At 36.5% G+C, this 24,690-nt stretch overlaps 1 protein-coding gene across 1 annotated transcript in view; it reads right to left on the bottom strand.

Annotated features, from left to right (window-relative positions):
* The window catches only part of LOC140756395 (terminal nucleotidyltransferase 4B), a 38,077-nt gene extending 13,668 nt beyond the window's left edge, over positions 1 to 24,409 (bottom strand). Inside the window, exons 1-2 of the mRNA XM_073091871.1 lie at positions 23,903 to 24,409; positions 12,376 to 12,569 (exon numbers count right to left, since the gene is read on the bottom strand). Coding sequence (XP_072947972.1) covers positions 12,376 to 12,569; positions 23,903 to 24,240 — 532 coding nt within the window. The 5' untranslated portion in view covers positions 24,241 to 24,409. The remainder of the gene's footprint in view (positions 1 to 12,375; positions 12,570 to 23,902) is intronic.
* Between the last annotated feature and the right edge of the window lie 281 nt (positions 24,410 to 24,690).

The following is a 24,690-nucleotide window of genomic DNA, read 5'->3' as shown; positions in this document are numbered from 1 at the left end:
CAGAAGTTTAGCAACGCCGTATGGTATGGCGACCAACAGTGGTCCATATGATGTTGTACGCGAGTAGGAGATTAAATCTTTGAAATGGGCAGCGTCTTCCCACCCAATCATTAGTACAGGGCATAGGGCGATCACGAACCAGCAAGCCAGCCTGTCCAAGGGTCCAAAGGGGAGCAAACGCAATGAAACAACTTTTCCAAATGAGCACTGATATTTATTTCTTTGGGGTATATATATGCCCAGTAAAAAATCTCGTCACCGTGTTCTAATTTTGGTACAGAGACATCTATTAATGACATGAAGTAAATTATATGTTAAATAAAGAACGTCAAACAAAGAACGTCAAACATTCCGCCCACCATGGACAAAATGTCCATAATCTTAAAGTTAATTAAGTACATCATGTCACCAAATTACCGCCCACCATGAAAAACGTTGACAATTGGGCACTTCGAAATAAGCGGACTGTATACAATTCAATAACTTAATAAAATTAAAAAACATTCAATTGAAATAAAAATAATAGCCTTAAAATTACAACATAGCACAATCTAATAAGAAAATATGCTTTTTTAACTTGCTATGGGTAATACAATTAGTTTTGAAATAGGTCTTTTTATTATAGACCCTTTGCAACGTAAAGACACGACTCTCGTAATGTGATCTGGACCGCAATGTTTTTCGACAATAAGCCCGTGAAGCCATCTTGCAGGAGGCAAGTCATCCTCAATGACTAACACTACATCACCCACGTTTGGTTCAGGCGAATTGCGTGACCATTTATGTCTTTGATGAAATTGAACCAGATATTCACGAGACCATCTGCGCCAAAAGTCCTGTACCATACGTTGAGTCAAATGCCACCTTTTTAAGTTGCTTAAGTTTTCAAAATTAGCTTTAGGGACAAGTAACAAAGGTTCCCCAAGCAAAAAATGTCCAGGGGTTAAGGGACATGGATCCTTTGCAGAACAGCTGATAGCAGTTACTCGAGTTAATCTCTGTAAAGTTGAAAATCTTGATATAAAATCATCTTTTTCCCCTTGCTCTTTCACTAAATTAACTACAACATTTGATTTTCTTTCTTCTAAATTAGTATGAAGTAATGAACTCTTCTTATATTCAATCACTTCATTTCTAAGCCAACTAGGTCCGGACACTCATAGATCAAGTTTGTCTAAATCACACGGATTCACTCCACGTGACGCGCAGTCTACTGGGTTTTCCTTTCTGGACATGAAACCATTGATTATTATTCATAACTCTAAGAATCTCTGACACTCGATTGCCTATGAACGTTTTCCAACGACTGGGGTGGCTACTCCACCAAGCAAGTACCACTGAAGAATCAGTCCAAGCCTGTATATTATCCCTCACAATTCCTAAAGTGTCTGAAACTTCTAGCAGAAGTTTTGAAAGCAGCACAGCGCCGCACAATTCCAAACGTGGTATAGAAACCTGTTTGATGGGAGCCACTTTAGTTTTCGAGGCTACTAGACTGACGTGAACATAGCCATTCGAATCAATAGATCGCGTGTAGACCACAGCTGAGTATGCATATAAAGAAGCATCGCAGAACCCGTGCAATTCAAGAGACTTGTCTTGACGACTTGTATGAAACCATCTTGGCAGACGAAAGCTCTGAAGATTATGAAGGTTACTTCTGTAATCCAGCCAATCTCTTAATAGGCAATTAGGCAATTCTTCATCCCAATCAATGCCTGAGAGCCACAGTCGTTGGATGAACACCTTAGCTGTTATTATTACAGGTGCAATCCAACCAAGAGGATCGTAAAGGCGTGCGATATCAGAGATCACCCTTCGCTTGGTTACGGGTGTCTCCAGTGGAGGAAGATGGACAGCATACTGGAATTCGTCTGAACTTCTGTTCCACTTCAATCCTAAAATTTTCAAAGACGCATTTATTTCAAAATGAAGAGTTTCGTCATCTTTCGATTCGGAGGATTGTAATTTAGTCAGAAGATCGTTGCTATTGCTCGACCACTTCTGAAGCTGGAAACCTCCTCGACCGAGCATCTCATTCATTTGATGATAAATCTGTTCACCTTCCGCCACAGATTCACAACCTGAGAGAAAATCATCAACGTAGAAGTCCTTTAAAACTCGTTCTGACACTAAAGGGAAATCTTTTCCTTCATCATATGCTACCTGTTGAAGAGTGCGAACTGCAAGGTAAGGAGCTGACGACGTACCAAATGTGACACGTAATAACCTCAAATGTAGCAATTCAGTATCTGGGCTTTCGCGCCATAAGATACGCTGATAATCCACATGTTCGTCGGACACTTTTATTTGACGATACATCTTCACGATGTCAGCAACTAAACATATTGGATGGCAACGCCAACGCATGATGGTATGACGTAAATCGGGTTGTAAGGTAGGGCCTACCATCAAATCATCATTCAACGAAACTCCATTGCATCCCGAACAAGAAGCGTCGAAGTCGACCCTGACCTTAGTGGTACTCTTATCTTCGCGTACCACGGCGTGATGCGGTAGATATACCGCAATCTTCTCAATTTCCGACTGGGGAACAATCTCAGCATGTCCCAGTTGAAGATACTCTTGAATGACAGACTTGTACTGCATTCCCAGTTCAGGATTTTTCATAAACTTCTCCAGTATGTGGAAACGTTTTCGAGCTATCTCCTCTGATCTACCATATTGACTCTGCGGCTCTTCAGATTTGAAGGGCAGCTTGACAATGTATCTTCCGGTAGCATCACGTATAGTTGAGCTAGAGTAGAAGTCATCGCATTTCTGCTCTTCTTCTGTCAGTATGACCTGATGTCGGGTTGAAGACTCGTCGGATTCTAACTCCCAAAACTTTCGCAAAAGCTCGTCAACATTTGTACGTGCGACTACGCTGCAACATACTGGTACTGTCATCGTTTTGCTGACTTCGCCTGATAAAATCCACCCAAGCTTAGTTTTCTGCGCAATAGGTGTACCAGGCGGACCTTTAACTAAACCTTCCTGAAGAATCTCGCCCACTACACGCGTACTCAACAGTAAATCAATCTTCCCAGGAGTATCGAACGATGGGTCAGCTAATTCTAAGGATGCAAACGATGATGGTAAAACCTGAATAATCTTCCTTTCAGGAAGAAGTGATGTGAGTCTTCTCAACACATAAGCACTGACGGGTAAAACAAAATTGGGATCTAGGCGTGATTGTATTTTAAAACTTACTATCCATCTAGAGGGCATTGTAGCACCTTCATCATCGCCTAGTCGAATAATGTCAGTGTGAGCTGATGTTTTCTTCAGGCCGAGCAACTGAACCGCGGACTCTGTAATAAAAGAGACCTGAGAGCCCTGATCCATCAGGGCCCTTAAGACAATTGGTGATCCAGTCTTTGACTCGACGTCGACCAAGGCTGTGGCTAACAGTCCATGGTTGGTAACATCTGCGTAACAACATACACCAGCGGTGGGCTCATTTTGGTTGGACGATGCGGCTACTGGTGCAACAGAATTATTTGAATTAATTGTTGCAGCAGTGGTGATAGATTTAGGGTGGAGTAGTGTGTGATGCCTTTTCTTGCATAAATGGCATCTAGTGGCTTGGCGGCAAGAATAAACATTGTGAGTTTTAGACAAGCAATTAAAACATATTTTATTAACTCGAGCGAACTCACGACGAGAGTCAGTGTCCTTCTTTGCAAAGTCCTTGCAATGGCATAACTTATGGTCACCGGAACATAACATACATATTTGAGAAGCTACATGGAACGACTTTGTATTATATCGGTTGACATTAGGCTTTTCTGGTTTACTATCTAAGTACTCTAACGATCTAAACCTAGATTCTAAAAAATCTTTGAATTCATGAAATGTAGCTAGTTTATCGCCTGCGCTAATCTGTGACTCCCATAGCTTACGAGACTCAAAATCTAGTTTGGCACTTATAATAAAAACAATAATAGTATCCCAAGAGTTAAGATTAATATCAAGTGTGCGCAAGCCATGAAGACAATCCACAGTAGTATCTAACAGATTTTTTATTGCTACTGAAGATTCTTTGGAAATTGTCGGTTGATTAAAAAGACGTTTTAACATACAATTAGACAAAAACCGTTTATTATTATAACGCTTTGTTAAAATTGACCAACATTCTTTATAATTCGAAGCAGTTACTGGAGTGTGGCGTAGCAGTTGTTCTGCTTCCCCTGATAAATGACTCTTTAAATAATGTAACTTCTGAACGTCATCTAATGCATCATTTCTATCAATAAGTGAGAGAAACAAATCACGGAACGTCGTCCATTCTGTGTATTGTCCTGAAAATGTCGGCAAAGAAATTTTTGGTAGCTTTACGATACTTTTATTTGCTTTAACCTGTTTACCTTCACTACTTACAGACGTGCTACCACGCATGCACTCCTTTAACTCAGTCTTATACATAAAATAAAATTCCTCTGTTTGGTCATACATTTCCTTCGTAAAATATGAATTATTTAAATCGTCATCAGTAGCTACTTCTATAATATTTTTATGGATTTTAATGAAATCTTTCCAGCGGTCTTCAAGTGATTCTAATCGCGTTTCTAGATAGACTTGAGTAAGCCTATCCTTTGGTGATTTTTTAAAATTAATTCTCGCCTTCTCAATTAACTTTTTGTTCTCAAACTGGACCTTCAGGAAAGACTCCATAATTGTATAATTATTTTAAATTTAAATATTGTATTTTCGTTGAACCGAAAAAATTACAAGTGTTTTTGACTTAAACTAAAATCAGCACAGCACAAACATATTAAGGAAAGAAAATTGCAAGTTTTACAAGTGTTTTTCAAATTAATTTAAAGAAATAGAAAATTGGACATGGATTCCACGTCTGAACAATTTTAATGAAAATATTCTAAGTCCAATTTCTACCTAAAAAATTACAAGTCTTTAGTAAGGACACACACAATAAAATGACTCTACTGACCGAAAAGATAAAGTTGAAAATTGTTTGAGCACAGCACAAATTATTCAAAGTCAACTCACGCTGTTGCCAAGTAACCACCTTTGTTGTTTACTCCACTTGATATTCCATTTAAGGCTTCATCCGATTCCACATCTTATTGCGTCTGCTTCCTTGATAGACAGTAGACACCACCTCCAAGTGGCACCCTCTGCCAGAACAATCCGTCGACTCCTTGGTGCGGAGCGACGCGCGGCAGCACCTTCGGCGGTCGCTGCTGGGGTGAGGCTGCAACTCGTGCAGCACTCAGGCACTTCAGTGACAATTGGCCACTGGTTTCTGTGCCTTAACAAAAATTGGTCCCGGACATGGAAAACTAGTCTTAATATCCGACTCGTAAGGCCCAAAATAATGTCCAAGGGTCCAAAGGGGAGCAAACGCAATGAAACAACTTTTCCAAATGAGCACTGATATTTATTTCTTTGGGGTATATATATGCCCAGTAAAAAATCTCGTCACCGTGTTCTAATTTTGGTACAGAGACATCTATTAATGACATGAAGTAAATTATATGTTAAATAAAGAACGTCAAACAAAGAACGTCAAACACAGCCACTAATCTAAGCAAAGTAAAGTGACGTGAAATAAAATCTTCCCTTTCTGGTGAAAGTACGTTATCACACATCTTGGAGTCAAATTCTATGTTCCTTGTCAATCATTGTAGGGTCTGATTGAGGAAAATGACACAACTCAATTTGATTAGATAGCGACGGGGGAGTACCCAATCGTCTAGGCCAGGGGTTCCCAATCTTTTGTAACCCGCGGCGCAGTTATAAGTTTAATATTCTTTCACGGCGCCCTGTGCCCTGTGCTAGCTAACTATTTGAAGAAGACAGTCGAAAGAAATAGGTAACTACAATAATAGTAGTTACCTTAGGTTGATCGAAACGAATTTAAAACACCACAATATGAAATTGTACAATACGTTATTATAAAATAATTTAAACGGAAAACAAGAAGAAAGACTTGAGGATAACAAAACTAAAATACGATATGTATTCAGTCAAATCAATGTGAAGGGTGAGCTAAGTGATCTCCGCGCAGTTTTTCAAAGCGGGGAATATCACTTGACACTGCTATTCTCATTTCTTGCTCCACATTGATCCGATATTTGTTCTTTATCACAGCTACATCTGAAAACCCAGCTTCACATAGATATGATGTTGCAAACGGAATGAAAATTTTTAATGCTTTGGATGTTAAATTTGGATATTCATTTTGAATCGATGACCAAAACGCCAATATTTGTGGTGTCCAATGATTAGAGGATCGACTCACGGCGCCCCTCTTTACTTTCTACGGCGCACCAGGGCGCCGCGGCGCACACTTTGGGAACCCCTGGTCTAGGCAACTTCGGCGATTATTAGTCACTCTCTTCATGTCACTAAAGAATGCATTTTTACAATTAGCAAGTTGGTATATTAGCAACATCATAAGTACAGTAGTCATTTTGTAAGAAAATAAATTAATATTGAAAAGTTTTTTTTTTTTGTATTTGCATTAAACCCATTTATTTTGAATCCCATATGAGTATTATGTACCCCCAAACCGGTAGAATTCAAGAAAAATATTTCATCTGACTTTTTGGGACGTCTGCAATAAAATTGGACTTATCATAACGTCTATTCGTAACACCTATTCCAGACTCCTAACAGCAGTATTATCCGCTGTTGTGTTATGGTTTGAAGGGTGTGGTAAGGGAGAAATACTTTTCCGAGGCGTTCCAATTTAGTCCTCAGGAGTAGCAGCGCATCTGTGGCCGACCTCAGGTATCAGTAATATTCAATCCTATCTGGGGTTGATTACAGATGTCCATGGGCGGCAGTAGCCACTTACCATCAGGTGGACTGCATGCTCGTCTGCTACTCCTATATTATAAAAAAAGAAATTCAATATTAAGCGTATTCAAATTTCAATCCAATCGGTTGTTGTTAACCGGTTTTAAAGTCAGTTCCAAGATTTGACCCTCGAATACTTACGAATATAAACTATCAAAGCAAGTTAAATAAAAGCTTATAAAAAATAGCAGATTATTAATTCTGTTTAGTTTTAATACCCGAATAAATGACGCTTTTAACATACGACCTGAACTATAAATGAGTCAGCGCCAGAAATAGTTCCAAGTTTATCGCATACATTTTATTCATATAGTAGATCATTATAAAATCACAACTAGGTCGCACACTAATATAAAATCTAGTTATAAAGTGTATAGAATCGATTATTTTTATACTTTTTTGTTGACTTGTGAAAACTAATCGATTGGTAATGATATATAATAAGTACAAGATAAAGTATGTGTAGGTTTCCAATATTGTTTTCTAGTTGAGTCATGTCTACAAATGGACTCCAATGAATTCAATCCAGAACAGCATAACTGGGGACTGTTGTTTTACAACATACTGTTATACCAATCAACCATACTCCGAAAGCGTTACAGACAGCTAGGTTACAATGCACAATTGCACATGTATCAATACTTAAAAACTAATTGGCAGAATAATTATTTTCTTATCGCAATGTTCCCGCCACGGTATGTCTCATCAGCTTCGTAGGTGTTTGAAAATGAGCGTTTCAAGGAAAGGAGACCAGTGTAGAACCAGTGTAGAGACAGCGGTAGAACCACTATGATTTGACCGAGGAGTTACCAGGTTACCATCGTTACACATATTTCTACGGGGAAGCAGTTTGTTGGAAGGGCGTTTTGTTGGAAGAGTATGGTTGACTACTATATGCGACGACCGAGTCCTCAGAAGTGGCAACGTATCTGTATTGACTTCAGACGGAGCTCCTGTTCTACATGGTTCTGTAGTGTAAAATAACAACACATATCCAGTACAGCGTGAGTTCTTCGACCCCTCTCAATCTCGTATGACTGCACAATACTCTATTGTGTCGTGAAGGAAGCATTTCATTCAATCAAATAGTTGTAAATGTCGGTCCGTCGAGTACCTACACCCACACAAACACGTGCTAATGTATTCTCGACGTGGGCTTATCTGAATGATGTAATGGTAACTTGAATAAAAATGCCCTCCAGATGATAATGTCAATGTATCGGTTATAGTTTGTTGTGATTTTAATAATCTTTTGTTATTCACATTGTACTGCATGCTTCCATGCATACAAAGTTGAGGAGAAAAATTGTTTTTATTTCGTAATGTTATCAATGTTATCAGTGTGTCATTTAGATGTTAAAGTAAAAGTTATAGGTATCTTTAATTTAATGAGCCAAGCATATCGTTTTACAAAGCCCGAACTGCATTTATATTTTTTCTACAGTACCTCCAATACAACCCTCTTGAATTGACGTAATGGTTTGTATGACAGCCCTCTCCCTGCTAAGGGCACCAAGGTCGTCTGTACACTATCTGAAATTCTACATAAATCTCTCCGATAGAGCCTACTTTGACATTTTTATGAAACTTTACGGCCTCCCGATATGAAAATATGGAAACTTATTTCTCGTGCCGTAATAACCAACCCCTTATTCTTACCTAAACGGTAATGGTTGGAATACTGCACACTCACATCAATTTTATTTGCATTATAAAACAGACGAACTTGTTAATCAGATTATTACATTCCGTAAGGACATAATTATGCACCCAGACAAAAACCAGACCCAAAAGCACACTCGAAACTTGCCAGATACACAAATGGAATGAAACAATAACATGCAAACATTTCATGCAAGCATTCCGAAGTCATCGACTTCGCTAATCCCACCATCTTAATATCAAGAGATGAGATAGCATCCGCTAATTATCTATCTGTTTGACATCTGTAGGTGACAAACAAACTGGAGCGGATTATATACGAATCAGCAAACAGGTTATCTGCAACATCTCCATAATCAGTTTTACGAAGGATCTCTCATCCAATCTGTCCAAAGTCGTATGTCTCGTGTGTAAACAATTACTCTTGTACACATCCGACATTTGTATAAAATCACATGCTAATGGCAACACTGTAAACACGTACGTAGCTCATACGTGTAGTTCCCAAGGTCAAGTGGCTGTTGCCACACTGGCGCCTTATCTGTATCTCTATTTCGGTTGTGCCGTAATCGCGGCCGCGCCGGATCACTAGGTTTTTAGATATCTCTGACTGATTGTTATGTTCAATAGTATAGTCCGCCGCAATACGCCGAAATAGTTCCTGCGAAGAGTCACTTCTGGTTTGTAGCTAATCTTAACTACTCCATATCGCAATTTCACAGAAAAAGAAACAACGATAAAATTCATTTTTAAGATGAACATTAAATGGTAATCAATCCTAAACCAAAGAAGGCTATGAACTCTTCGTTTCCTCGTGATAAATAAGGTAGTTAAGTTAGAATCGTAAAAAAATAATTCGAATAACTACTCTGACCTATATTACAATGCTAGTTCTAGACCAAACAACTGCCAATGATCTAGATAAAGAGAGTCAATCAAAACATGAGCGAAACGTGTGATGATGATTATAGCATTCTAAATGAGAATAAGAATATAGGAAATAGTTGTCATCAAAGAAATAATGTCATAACATTAATAGAAGTGCGGAAAACAGTCGAGACTCTTAAATCGCCTGGAATAACTTTCTCATTGCCAAATTATTCGCAGCATTACTTTGGGTAGATGTTATTTTTCTATTACTCGTGTTATCCTAAAAATCTAGAAATTGGAAGCGAGTATACACATTTTGATCAAAAATTAAGAAGCTTCTCTGATAATCTAATTAAAAACTTGCGATAAACTTACCGCGTTCTGTTTCAAATGTATCACTTATTCAATTAAATGATAAGTGAATTTATCTATGATACTAAAAACATATCAATCGAAGTTAGAATAACATTGAAAAACTACATTTATTATAGAAGCAACTATGTACAATTCCTAGTATTTATTTACGTTAATTTAATCTATAACACCAGTTCTGGATCAGACCGGTAGCTGATAGGATTATAAGTGGTAGCACTTTGCGGATTACAAAGTTAGGAACTAGATAATTAGAAAGGTTATCTTTTCAATTACTGTATATTTTAAGTCTTTAATCAAGAGAAGTATCTAATAGCAAATCTCATACATAAAACGCATCTGTACATCTTAACGACAACTGTTTCTTAAATATAAACTTCAAACGAATTTTCCAAGTTACGAGAAATTTATTTAACATCCGTATTGCTGTACGGACGTTTCATTCTATGTAAAACGTTGGAACTATTTAATTACTATGAAAATGTGCTCTACACACGAAAACTCAGTACCTAATTGATTATTGACAAAAGCAATTCAATTCAATTCAATTCATTTATTTATTGCAGGATAAGGTGAAATACATTATATATGGAATACATTAGTTTTGTGCTCCTATCCTAACCCAAAGGGTATGCAAATATGTCATAGGTTCTAAGGTCAATAAATCTAATTAAAATTACATTAAATTAATAATATTGAATTAGAAAAGAATACAATAATAAAATTAATAGAAATCATCATATTAAATTAATAATTAAACAACAAAATAGCATGTCAGTACAAATAAAAATATTTTATTATAAAATAATGGCTCATACTTAAAACAGACAAGATATAATAGAAAAATAATTGTTTCAGTTAATGTCATTATAAAAATCATTAATATGGTAGTAGGACTTGTCAATGAGATATTCGTGTAATTTATTTTTAAAGTTTTGATTGTCGCTTATATGCCGTATTGTTTTTGGTATTTTATTGTATATCACTGGTGCTTTGGAAAATAAGCTTTGTTTAAATATATGTGTGTTACATTTCACAGTTTGTACCTTATCTTTAAGACGGGCTCTAGAATGAAATTTAAATAATTCTGGATTACGCAACGCAAATATAATATGTGAACAGAGCTGTAGCTAGCTCTTGAGCTCCTGAACTATACCACTTGGAGTCCTTAGCCGGCCCCATATTAGCTCAAATTCAAATATCCATAAAAAGAGTCATTAACAGCACTTAAGACACCACTCCGAATTTTATCATATAATGATTTCATATAAAGACTATTGAGAAGTGAGCTGATTTGTCTCTGAATTGAGCTAGTTGATAGAAACGAGAGGTGCATGTAATATGAATGTTTGAATTACATACACCTAAAAATGTTACAAAAAGATTTATTAAGCTTCGACAAAGAGGTAGTTATTAAGCTTCAACATCTGCATAAAACAGAAAAAATAGTTTTTAAACATCGTGTCTCGACTAAACATCCGAAAGACACCTAAACATCCGGCTTTGAAGAAGTCTGGCTCATCCGAAAACAGATCATTAAACTTCGTCAATGAGAAAATATTTTCCACCAACATGGGTTTAGAAAAGATTCTTACAAATCATACGGACAGCTGTATAATAAAAGATGATACAGCATGGGGTCTGGGGGTATGGGTCCGCAGTGACGTTGCGAAATTAATATTCCCCAGACGGCTCGATCGGACAACGCTCTTCCTTTCACCGCATCCGATCGTGCTCGCGCCGGAGAGGCTTAGGAATTATTGAGATGAGACTCATTGTTTTGCAAGTTTTGTACAGCTGTCTTATAAGTGGAAAAGTCGCGTTCCGATCCGGTAGTAGTTTAAGAAAAAATATTGTAAAGTTAATAATAAATCCAAAAAACTACACTACGAATATTTAAATAATTTATGAGATAAGTGCTTAGGTCCCAATATTCTTATCTCAATCAATGTATAAGATGTAAAAGTATTCGTCGATTGAGATAGTATTACGGTACAAATCTGGAAAAATAATACGTTTTTATTTTATTTAAAGTCGGGGCTGTAACATTACCAATGCATTTGTCAGCTGGGTAAAATACTACAGATACCACTTTTACAGAAGCTTGCTTGATCCGAAAGAAGTCCGTGTCGATAGAAGGTACTTTAACATTGAAAGCGTTTTATGTTTTATTTATTTATTTCTTAGGGATAACAACAATAACAATAACAGTTATCCACATATTAACATACATGCAATAAAGCAGACTAAAATTAGATGACTATTACCTACATACAATTGTTTTCATATGGGTAGACAAAAAAGTAACTTCAAGACATAACTAAATTTTTATAAACATTTGTAGTCAAAAATTAACACCACCAACCCGTATTGGATCGGTTTGGTAGGCACTCTTCTACACCGAAATGCTTTCTACCTACACCCACAGCCCTACACAAGGATTACCTGTGTTGTGGGTGCTATGGACACACACACAGAAACTAATACACAAACACCCAGAACAGAAACCTAATTTCATCATTTAGACATGTTTGATCTGTTTGGCCAGGGATCAAACCCGGAATCCTCTGCGCGTCAGACCGGTTTGATGACCGCTCTGCCCCGCTTCTTCGTTTTACTCAGTCAAATAAAAGCACAACTCACCAATAACAACGAGGTCGATGTCGCTGGTGGGCAGGTAGAGGCCGGTGCGGAAGGAGCCGAACACCTCGACGCGCGCCTGCGGCCACAGCGCGAGGATCGCGCCGCGGATGCGGTTCACGACGGTCGTGCGCACCAGGTGTTCGGTCTCCGACGGCGACATGTAGATGTAGAAGTGCTCGATCTCTTCGTGTAGCCTGTGGAAGAAAATATTATTTTGGTGAAACAACTGTTGTAGTACTGTATCATCTTATCAGTTAGCTATATTATACAGAACGGTTCCGTATGTAAACCGATTGAATTTGTGGGTAAAATTGTCAATTAGACTTATCTATTCTAGTTAGGAATGTTTGTGGGTATGGGGATTGGACAAAAATAAAAAAGGACTTTTTAATTCTATGATCTCTACATTTATAAAGCGAATATCTTTATTTGTAAGGTATTTGCAAGACTAAGCGTTGTATTAATACATATATAATACATCAATATCTAAGCAGACCTGTACCAGTTTAATCTGTACTGACTACAATACATTCACAAAATATCCTGAAATCTCGGAGCGAAATAATCCAGATTGTAGCAAGGACGTAGAAAAGCAACAAATACCGTACAGTTAATGGTCTGGTATAAATCGTAAGCTCATTCCCGAATCCAAGGGGACAAATCCAGATTCCTATCAGCACAAAATACGTAATGTCTAGACATAGGCCGGTTGTAAGCAGTCATTGACCCGGCCTTAGCAACAGTCCGGTACTAAACGTATCTTTTACGAGGTCTCATAAGCCGGGCACAGAAGCCATAAACTAAGTTGATCCGAAGTTTAGATGCCCGAATTATTTCTGGTACAAGATTATATTTTCTGTAACATTATTCTCTAGGCGGAATCGCTTTAGTAGCTCGAGAACTTTCCTCAAGGAAAAAGAATCGTAATGACCTATACAAAGAGAGAGGTAAATTGAATCGTAACCACAAAAAGATGCCAATACCTTCGATGATTATGATGATGATGCAATATTTATTACTGAAGTGAAAAATTATACTTTTAGAATCCAGAATAATTATTTAATCTAAATCATCTAGATCTGTCTGGTCGCAAATCGAACCCGAAACCCACTGCGTGTTAGGCCGATTTGGTAACCACTCCGCCACGCAGGTCTTCATCGTCAAATTTATTTAGGAATAACTAGCAACAACCTACACCTACAATTAGGCAATCGCCTCAAATTTATCCAACTCCAGAGAGAAAAAGACTCCTATCTGAGGTCAGTCATAGATGCGTTGCTATACTTGCTATCCTTGGAACTAAGTTAGAACGCTTAGGATAAATATATCTCCCTTACCACGTGCCTCAAACCAGAACCAGCACTTTACAGAGAGAATAGTAATGGAGATCTAATCGCTTTGAATAGTATACAAATGAACAACACGTGTCAGTTGGGTGTTCGTTAAGTACAACGCGCTTCGTTACATAACGTTCTTTGCACAATGCACACGCTCATCTAATTACATTTCACTTTACTAATTACATCTGTTGTTAAGTATCTAACTAAAGTGTTCTCGTCGTCAGCCCCTGTCCCACTGCCGAGCAGGGGTTTTCTTTGTAAGTGAGAGGGGTTAAGACCACTGTCTATCGCACATCGACTTCGCACACCCTTGAGAACTCTCAGGTGCGTGTTTCCTCAAGATGGGTTACATGTCTGTTATGCCTATGATTAATTTCTAATACTCACAAACGTAACGTAGTAACATCAAGATTGCGTGCCTAAGATTCGAACCTTGAATACCTATTCCCATTGTCCACCACACCTATAACTTCTTGAACCCTAGTGACGGTATGAATATGCATTTTCTTTCAATTAAACAAAGTAGTCAATGATATTTTTTTGTAATTGTAAAGTAAAGTAAGATAACGTTATGATTATCAAAAAGTCGTGTTTATTATGGACGGACGACAACAATAAACTTATCTAATGATATGTGCAGAATGCGTTTTAACGTGTGACGTAAGCAATGAAATCCGCACTGCTTGTATGATTAAATATCTATTCTTATTTAAGCAAATCACGTATTACAGCGAAATGATACACAACTATGAATCAAGTATATATAAATACAGACAGCGAAGGCATAATAAGTAAAGTCCGTTTTTGCCATTTCACTAAGGAACCCTAAAATTAAAGAACTTTCAAGGTACTTAATTACATCAACTGACTGAATGCAGGTGGGATTATAGTCACCACAACAAATATTTTACTATATTCCATTAAAAAAATATATTTGGCAAAGTCAGAGGACGCAATTTTATTTTTTGTATGTCAAGGAGGATTACTGTAAAGCTAAATCCAATCTTGCGGGGTCGCGATTCTAATGCCTCGGCTGCTATCTTGAGAAAGGGTAGCAAGTCGGTTTCACGCTTGCCATGATTCAAATTCGGACCAACATCCATGCCAGGGTCAAACAGTTCAAAGCCCCACAAGCATGTATAGCTATTAAAGACTACCTTCTCATCAAACAGAACTAATCGTTCCCATGAAAGTTATTGCAAGTCGTCGACAGTTGACTCTCATGGTAACATCAGAGCTCATTATCACGAGCATATAAACAGCACGGTATGTTATCGCGATAAATCATGCGTTTGTTTACTACGGGGCGCACGCGGCGGGTGCATTGCTCGTGCCGTGACGCGGGCCAGCTGTTGCATAATGCAATGCAACGCTCATTCAAATTTGATATGAATATTGATGGCTGTGGGAGTTTGCGGAGGTAAGGAGTCTAGTCTCGAGCTTTATATAGAAGAAACAAACGAGCATGTGGACTACTTGATGGTAAGTGGCTTCTGCCGCCCATGGACACCTCTAAACAACCCTAGAGTTATATCTGACGTCGGTCATAGATGCGTGGACTGTGGACTAACTTGAAACGTGTCGGATAATATTTACCACTGGTGTTATTAGGCATACATTGGTAGATGTGGAGGTTCTTTCGGACACGAGCCAAACGTTCGGGAAAGAAAATTTCTACAACTTTCAAGTAGTCAGTAACAAACATAATAAACATTTATTTTCCGTTGAAATGCTGGTTTTCTTTTAACTCTATCAGCCTACTTGATTAACTACAAAACAACAAATCGTTGCATTTTGCAAATTAAATTCAATAAAAACTAAATTGAGTACATCATTCTCTTTAAAAATGAAACAAATGCGTAGAATGTAGATAGTTAAAGAATTATTCAGCTGTTTTACGAATCTGGAACATCAAATGTTCCCAAAATACACAAGTTTCTATCACGATGACAGAAATGTGTGGAAATCCCGCTGACGCTATGCAACTGTCACCATTCCATCTCACGTACTCCAATATTTTACAAAATACAAGTAACAACAAAAGAATTTAACATTTTGTAAAATGTGAGTAAATCCTTGCATGCCAACACAATTTCGCAAACATTACAATATTTACAAGTGGCATACTCCTGGCGTAATGGTCACGAGAGTGGATGTTTGTCATGCTTCCCGCGTTCCACTTGACGATGTCAACGACCGTGTTATTATTTTTGTCCTTTTTAGTCAAATGGCGAAAAAGGGATCCTGATAAGTTCGTCCTGTCAGTCCGTCAGTATGTCATTGCCATTTCGGAGGAAATTAGGGCTATATAAACAAAAAGATTTTTTGTTGCACTATCAATTTTAAAGATTATATTGTAAAGTTTTTATTAGCTTGGGTTGTATGTATGTATGTACGTAACAGAATGGAATCTTTGAACCCGATTTCTATCCACTTTGAACGTTCAGTTTAATTCAAAATTTTGAAGAATTATCAAAAAAATCGATGACAATACACGATTTTAATAATTCTGTACCATTGTCCTTATCAACATCCTCAGGATTAACGATTTTCGAGGCGAAATTGTTAAAGCGCCTGTGAGAAAGTTCATCGCAAGTTACTACATTGCAAATAATTGCTTTTTAGTTTCAATAACTGTTATAGCATGATTTTTAGTTTAGAAAATAATAATGTTATTTCCCTATAACTCAAATGTTCTGAAACACATCTATAACGCCCTCTTGTAGAATGATTTTTAGGATTCCGTACTCAAAGGGTAAAACGAAACCCTCCGCTGTCTGTACATGTGACACTGGGCTTTATCTCTTAAACCGTAATAGATAGACACTTGATTTTTTTACAAACGATGCATGATGGTGGTCGTTATAACAACAAATAAATGCTTTTCCAACCTGATAAATGGAGCACCCCACACTTTTTCCACAATTATACTATTTACTGTTCCTTAATTGATTCCTAGATTGAAGATTATTTTTTGCTTTTTAGTTGATTTTAACATAAAAGCGTGTTTTTTAGTTTTTTAAACTATATTTATTTTAAGTTTAACGAGCACAGAAATAACCTTGTCATTCACCAAAAATTCGTACTATGAAGCCACAAATATTTTTGGCTACCAATAAAATGTTCAACCCAACTATATAGAACTATGTATGTATTCACTATGATTGGAGCGACTGTGGCCGCTTTTTATATATTTTTTTTTTATTCACAGTTACTATAGTAAGTGGAACACTCCTTGTTAAACTTCAATCAACAATGATCGAAGTTGTTAAATGAGACACAAATCAGTAATATTTCCAAAATCAATTAAAACCCAACGAAATATTACCCATTGCGATCGAGATGGGGTTTTGACTGCACTGCTTGCAGATGGCCATATAGGCGGCAGGGGTCATTTAACATTATGGATTGCATGCTTGAATGCTACTTCTATATAATTACGACATAGGACTCTAATGCTATGTATTACAAACGTCTATGTGTAGCACTGACTTACTTTAAGGTCAAAAAAGTGTACCAATATAAAAACAAAATTGTAACTGTGTGCTACATAAATCTTGAATCAAATCGATCCGAGCGTAGTAGCGGATAAATTAACTATACTAGAGCCCCATTTATTTTTTAGCTAGCCTCATTGAGCACACGTGGCGAGCAGGGGCAATTTAATCTCAATCAAATTCCGCGCCGGGTGAAAGGTCTGTGTGCTGAGGCCGACCACTGCAGGAATTCCACTTGCTCTGGCATTTGCACACCTATGCCGTGTGCATGTCGGTGGTACGGACTACGGTCACGTGTGACGTCGGTCGGCTTTGGGTGTCGTTTTTTTATGATTTCTCTAAGATTTAAGATTACTGTTGAATAAAACTGTTAACGTTATTAACATATTACGTGTGTGACGATGAATGAAATGTAATTACATCATGATACAACATCGTGGTACAACTCATTATAATTCAACTGCGTGACTAAATATATATTGTCTGGTTGACTGCATACCATTTACTAGTTCAATTACAAATGATCTTCACATAATTAAGAAAGCTTAAGGTAGCGCTAATCCTTTTGACCTTTTCGTCTATCAGTTTTATAAAAATAAACGTCTGCTTCAAAAACATTTATTTCCCAATCTCAATAATAAAATTAAACAATTTTCAATCTACATTCTTTAGAAAGATAAACAAGGAATGCTTCGACAAAATACTAAAAATACTTCAATAACTTTTTGAGAGCGTAGTAAGAGACAGATTTACAAAAAAAATATGACCGCACGTTCCCAATTACGAAACTTGTTTACTCAAAACGGTTAGCAACAGTTGCATACAACATATCTATAGCAATATGGCTAGATAGTTGCACTAAAAGTAAAAATAATATTAGGTATCGTGCGCCGGCGCACGGCCGCTCTCGGATCGAGGTCGTCCGCTGTCTGGTCTAGACTTCTACACCGCCTTTGTTGCCTAGCTTTCGTCCACTGCAACGGTACTCTTAACTTGTGCCCTATTATACACCGATTGCTATACAACACTTTATTGTGTCTGTTTGAACTGGTTATAAAGTGACTAATTGATTAGAAACACTGTTAAATAGCACTTGATTACAAGTAGAAACTTAATTGAATTAAAAACATGACAATGTAATTATTCTGCTTTACGTGAACTAGTTTTTGTTAAAGTTAAAACGTAAATTTGGATTTTTTTACAATAAAGTTTAGACACTTTCATCTTGCATATAATTTTCGAGATATCTAAACTTCCATCTGTCTACACGCCAAATACTTAGAATAACGTAATTTAAACGGTTAGCCACTTCTTATAACACTTCTGATACATTCCTACAAGACATTATACTAGCATAGTAACAGTTCTATTAGCAGTTTCTCGCGACTATTATTTTAAAACAACAGCTTTTATCGCCAGAAATAAGCTTTATTGACAAGCGAACGCGTCCGGAGGCGAAAGTTAGTGTCATCGTTTTTTATCTGGAGGTCAACGAACTGATTATTTATCGGTACAATTTGGCCAAATGAATGTGGGTCTTGATAAGGGTGCGGAAAATTTGGAACTTCGGTCTTATTGATGGAGATTTAGCGAGTTTTCAACAAAAGAAATCTGTAATGACCCAGAATTAATCGGGTTAATGGGCATACGTTAGAAACTTATTGAGAAGTAAAATTATTTTTGAACGTAACTCTTCAAAAAAGGTGCAAAAAGAGCTCTCATACAAAGGCAATGCATTGGCGACTCCTCTGGTGTTGCAATGTCCATAGGCGGCGTTGACTACTTTCCATCAGGTAGCACGACTGCCTAATCGTTAGGTTAAACTATAAAAAAAAACATAAGATTTATTTTTTCTTATTTTTTAATTTTGCTTACATGATATTCTTGTCGGGAGAGACATAACTGACTTTCCCCCCTGCCCCACCCTAGACCAATCAAAAAGAAATCCAACTGAGGTCTATCACACACGCGTTGCTACCTTTGAGTGTTCAGTCTGATTTGATTTTGATTTTGGAACCTTCATGTTAGTAACTGCCTTTTTTTATAATATAGGAGTAGCAGACGAGCATGCAGTCCACCTGATGGTAAGTGGCTACAGCCGCCCATGGACATCTGTAATCAACCCCACATAGAATTAGACAGACCTGAGGTCGGCCACAGATGCGCCGCTACCCCTGAGAACTAAGCTGGAACGCCTCGGAAAAGTATGTCTCCCTTACCAAACCCTTCAAAACGAAACACAGCAGCGCCTAACACTCCTGTTATTAGGCAGAAATAGGTGTGGCGGTGGTGCCGTCGGAGTCGAACCACTATTATTTACCCACACCCAACAAACAAACCAGTACATAGCCGAACTACACCACTGTCATTAGAGACTGCCGTAGTCGAATCCACGTGCTTCTATCGCATAAAAATGCGGCTTAACAAATGGTATGGCTACTTGAGCGCCCAACTTTTGCCGCCAATTTGCATCGCTTCGTGTGACAGGCGGACAAAAAACATAAACAAATATTGTAAATTCCACACGTGTAGCATGTAGTGCTAGTGTGTCAAGTCAATCAGCTGTCTGCCTGTGGACGTCTCCGCCCATGAATCATTGTTATCAGAGCGGCACGACTGCGGTCACATATTTTATCTAATACTTTATGTAATATAACGCATGGTTTTGGGCGGTTTTGTGCGGAATATAATTGTAAATTTGATCACGTTTTTAAAGTTGTTCAATGTATTTATTTTTGTTTATCAACAAAAGCAGTATTAACTTAATGGTAATAAACTCGGCCGCTCAATCAAAGCCGAGGCATGTACCTTGGATTTTTCAAGCTTTAAAGGAAGAAAATATTGCGAGGAAATCTGTACGCCTGAGAATCCTTAAAAAAGAGTTTTCAAGAGTGTGTGAAACCTATCAATCTGCACTTGGCAAGCATGATGGACTATTGCTTAAGTAAGTTCACTCTGAGTGGATGGATACAAGCATTCAGCAATAGAACAGTGTTTGGTTGACGACGTTTTTTACCAAATTCCTATATCCGTATTTTTTAAAGAGAACTAATATAAAATAATCCAACGTTCCGATAGCCTCAAATAGACCATTTTCCAGTCCAAAGACATAAACTATTGACATTTTCATCCTAGAATAGTTGTAGAGTTACTAAAGAATAAAATTCCCTATTGGCGTTATGCGAGCGAACGTACGAAGCGTACGCCGTCGCTACCCTTGGAACTACTTGGAGGGATTACGGAAGCTGCGGCAATAATTTCCCTCGGGGAAAATTGTATTAAACGGGACACAACTAAATGATGAAATATTATCTATAATTGACTGTAAGCTTCTTATTGCTATTTTCTGATAGAACATTCTGGACTGAAAAAGATAATTCTTTAGCATTACAAAAATATTGTTGAAAATGGTCTGTAAAGGGTGGACATGTGTTACATTCATAATAATCAAAGTGATAATTGCAAAGAATGTCCTTGAAGGGAATCCAAGATGGCATATCCTTATTTTGGGCTAGGGGAGCATCCAAGATAAGAATGCCACAAAAGAAACATACACAAAGGCCCAAAAAGGGTTTATTATTCATCACCCCTCACTTTATATCCATAAATAACTTTTTTTACCATTCAATTATATCAAAGCCCTTCATGTAGCACCCTAATCTTAAGAAAATGACAGTGTAGATAGAAGTATCACACCAGAATTCACCCTGCACGAAACTAAATAGCAATAATGTAAACTTCCTACCTTTCAAATATTTAATTGTATTTCAGAAACTCTATGTCCTATGGTGTTGTAAAGGGATTATTTTCAATATAATATTGGCAATTTATACTTCATAAATACTTTTTTAATAATAATCAACCTATTGTTTTTTTGATATTATAGTCGTCAATGTAATATACCCATTTTGACACATGCCATCCAATGGCACTAAGTATGTGATAGACAAATTGAGAACCAAATAAACAAATTTTTTTTACGACAAATCGATTACAACCCCACATTGTATTATCATATCATATCATACTTAATATTTTTCAAACATAATATTTGTTTAATATTTTTCTATATTACCAAAAATTTAATAAAAATGAGAAAAGAAAATAAATTGTTTTGTAATTATAAATTTAATCGTTTTCAGGAGACTAAATAAAGCATCACTCAGGCTATTAATACAATTTAAAAAAAATATAGGGAAAAATGTTCACTTTTGTGTTTATAACTTCTTTAATTTTTAATTTAGGGCAAAAAGTTATATAAATATATTTGTAGGCAAAACAATTTGCTACAAATTATGATTTTGCAAAATTTTTGTAACACAAATAGTTTCCGAGATATTACGGAAAAAGGTCGCGACCCCACAAACTTGAGGTTAAGCTTTTATTGACCCTCCACACATATCCCAAAAATAAAAATGTGTGCTATAAAAAATTCAAAGGTCATGTAACATTACAATGGACTACTAGAAATGTAAAATATCTCTGGTGTTCCAAAATTCGATAGATTGATTAATTGATAATGGATCTAAATCAAATAGGTAATTAGACAGCAATTGCAAGCTGATTCATTGATAACAACAAAGTGCGTCAGTAGGTCTGCACCACCTGCTGATCAACATGATTAACTGTTAAAGTTAATCATGTTGTTGTTTCCTTAGACCACCTTTATCATATAAACATCATTTTATAATGAATTTGCATTTAATTTTCCCGCTTATCTTTTATTCCTGAAATTTCTTGTGAATAAGATTTACTGTAATTTTTATTTAATTGTACTGTTTGTTAAATAGAAATAGGGACATAAGGATGCTTCATGATATACACATATTAATTCTTGGTGATTGTTAAATATTGCTAGTCGGTGGATAAGTAACCAAAATTTTAATTAATAATAAATTAGAGAAAAGGGAAATTTGTAATATAAAATTTATTTGTTCCCCATGTGGCAACCCTGATCTGTTTTTTGGTAAGCATATGGTATAGATAGACTAATATAAGCATTATGTTACCATGCTGTATACTATTTTATAATTGGATATACATATACATACAATTTAATTGGATATTATAAAATGACTAATACTTTGAATATGTAGTTGTTATTTACTTTTTGAATAAAATAATGTTATCTAATTTATCAGTGATAAGTCAGATACAAAATTAGGACAGTATAATGTAAATAAATCATTGATAATCTCTACATCATTTGTATGAAATGCAGAAATCTGGAATAAAAATCCTTCTATGGAACTGCAGAAACTGCTTCACGATTGTCTCTATACTGGCTTAACCTTAACATTATTAATGATATACTTATTTACTTCAAAACTTGTAATGTGCAAAAAAATGTATTTACCATTGTACAAATTGGAAAAATTATATCTACAATTCTATAATTAAAAACATACTATTTAAGCAGGTGCATATATTATTTTTATCTTTTCATGCGAGTGCAACATGCATTCTTTACATTGTAGATGCAACAGATATGTAAACATGGTTGATAAGAGTGATGCTCTGTGACCCACATGACATGTGATTCAGAAACACAGATGCACAAATATTGATAAATACCGATTATTTTGTTTTTGCATTTTTTAAAACAATTCTTAATGAAGATAACATTGCTTTCATTTATTTACATAACATTCAATAACCTTTACATTACATTGTTTTTATGTAAGAAAGTGTTTTTAATGATCGATATTGATATCTGACTTATTGACTGACTTTTAATTTTATTTGAGCTCCTGCGAGTAGCCACAAAGTAGAATTCTATGCCCAAATTCATGAACATATATACAATTTCATCTCAGCTTTTTTCTCTGCTTTGAAAATGTTTTCTTTATTTTGTGACGTGAACCATGGGTCTATAATGAAGTCGGTTAAAAATGAAAATATTAATATTAATCAAATCATATGGCATATGTTAAAAAATTCAATATAACTTTTTTTTAATACTATGTTGTTGAAAATCACATATCATTTCAATAAGTAGTCGCTTTAAACCAGTGATTTCAATCTACTATATTTTTGTACTTTCACAAAAACTTTGGAAAGGTCTTACTAATTAATGAGTTTAAAAATATTAAACTGGTCATAATATATTTACTCTCCAGTAATTCCACAACTGTGCTGATGTTGGTGGTAACTCTAAATCATTTAAACATAAACCAAAGTACATAAATATGACATGACTTTTATGCAAAATCATAATATTAGTATAATATATGTTGGTGATTACTTTCAATAAACTTAACTCATGCCTGGAGGTTACACAGAAATAATTTTAACTGGGACATTCATTGATGCTATTATAATAATGATTAATTGCAAGCCATTATGGTATACTGCCATACATTAAACATAGGCATGCAAATTATTGAAATAGTATGTACTTCATGTTCATTAAAAAATAATATCTTTTTTATTTACAAAGCTACCTTATTTGTTATAAAATGTATCATCCCTAAGTGAGGTACTTCGGGAGGTTGGAAGGTTAGAATTAATTAAGAGGATTATTTTGTGATAGGTTAAGCGGATCTCGCGGCTGCCACCGGGCACCGCCACTGACACTAGTGACAGTCGCAGGCGGCGGCGCTGTCAGCCTCAGCGCCACCAGCATCCCGTCTCGCCCTCCAACGCACCCGTCACTCGCTGACAACCACACTACACTAGCTAATCACTCACCCTAGTATCCCGGGCTTGTAGTTATAGTTGGGTATCCGCCAAGGGCACCCTCCGTATTCACCTATGAGAGCATCGTGGTTCTTGTTCAGGTTAAACGTAGATGCGCGGTTATCGTTCATTTTCCTCCGCGCGGGGTTGAAGTAGTTATTATTCCTAGTTTCACCGTTCACATCGTTTATTGGTATAAAGTCTTGGGCTTTATTCACGTTTGGATTAGCGTTCTCTATGTTTTTGAGGTTCATTCTGTCTATTTCACTTTGAGTTTCCCAAATCCGAAGCCACAGGCGCTTCGCGGGTCCTTCCTGCTCGGGCTGATACCACGCGACGGCGGGATCCATTCAGCCGGAGCGAGGTTCCACTATATGGGACAATACATGCTGAAGCATTTCACATTTATAATTATTATACGGAAAATTAACACAAAACAAAAATAAGTCACACCACATTCGGAACATGGACGACACGCGGATAGTTGACACTTCATGAACTAGAGGGCGCCATCTTAGCAAAATAAGTTCTAGACTTTTGCTCAAAGTAACCACTCAATTATTTATCGTCATGAACACGAACACGAGACACGAACGAATATTTTTTGTAATTCATGAATAAAGTAATGAAATATAACAAGTAAATTAGAATTGAAATGGTTTCTAAGTTTCTTTTTAAAGTTCCATTGTCAATAAAGTCTATGTTTACATAAGAGCAGCCAAACTTAAAATTAAATTAAAGTATATTTATGACGATCATTTTTGATGTAAATTTCTGTAACAATTACTAAAAATATGTTT

This window comes from Epargyreus clarus, unplaced genomic scaffold (assembly GCF_041222505.1).
Source record: "Epargyreus clarus isolate Ecla_fem2 unplaced genomic scaffold, WU_Ecla_fem_2.2 ptg000035l, whole genome shotgun sequence".
Taxonomy (NCBI): domain Eukaryota; kingdom Metazoa; phylum Arthropoda; class Insecta; order Lepidoptera; family Hesperiidae; genus Epargyreus; species Epargyreus clarus.
Note: the sequence above shows the minus strand (reverse complement) of the source record. Positions and strands in the feature narration are given on the sequence as shown.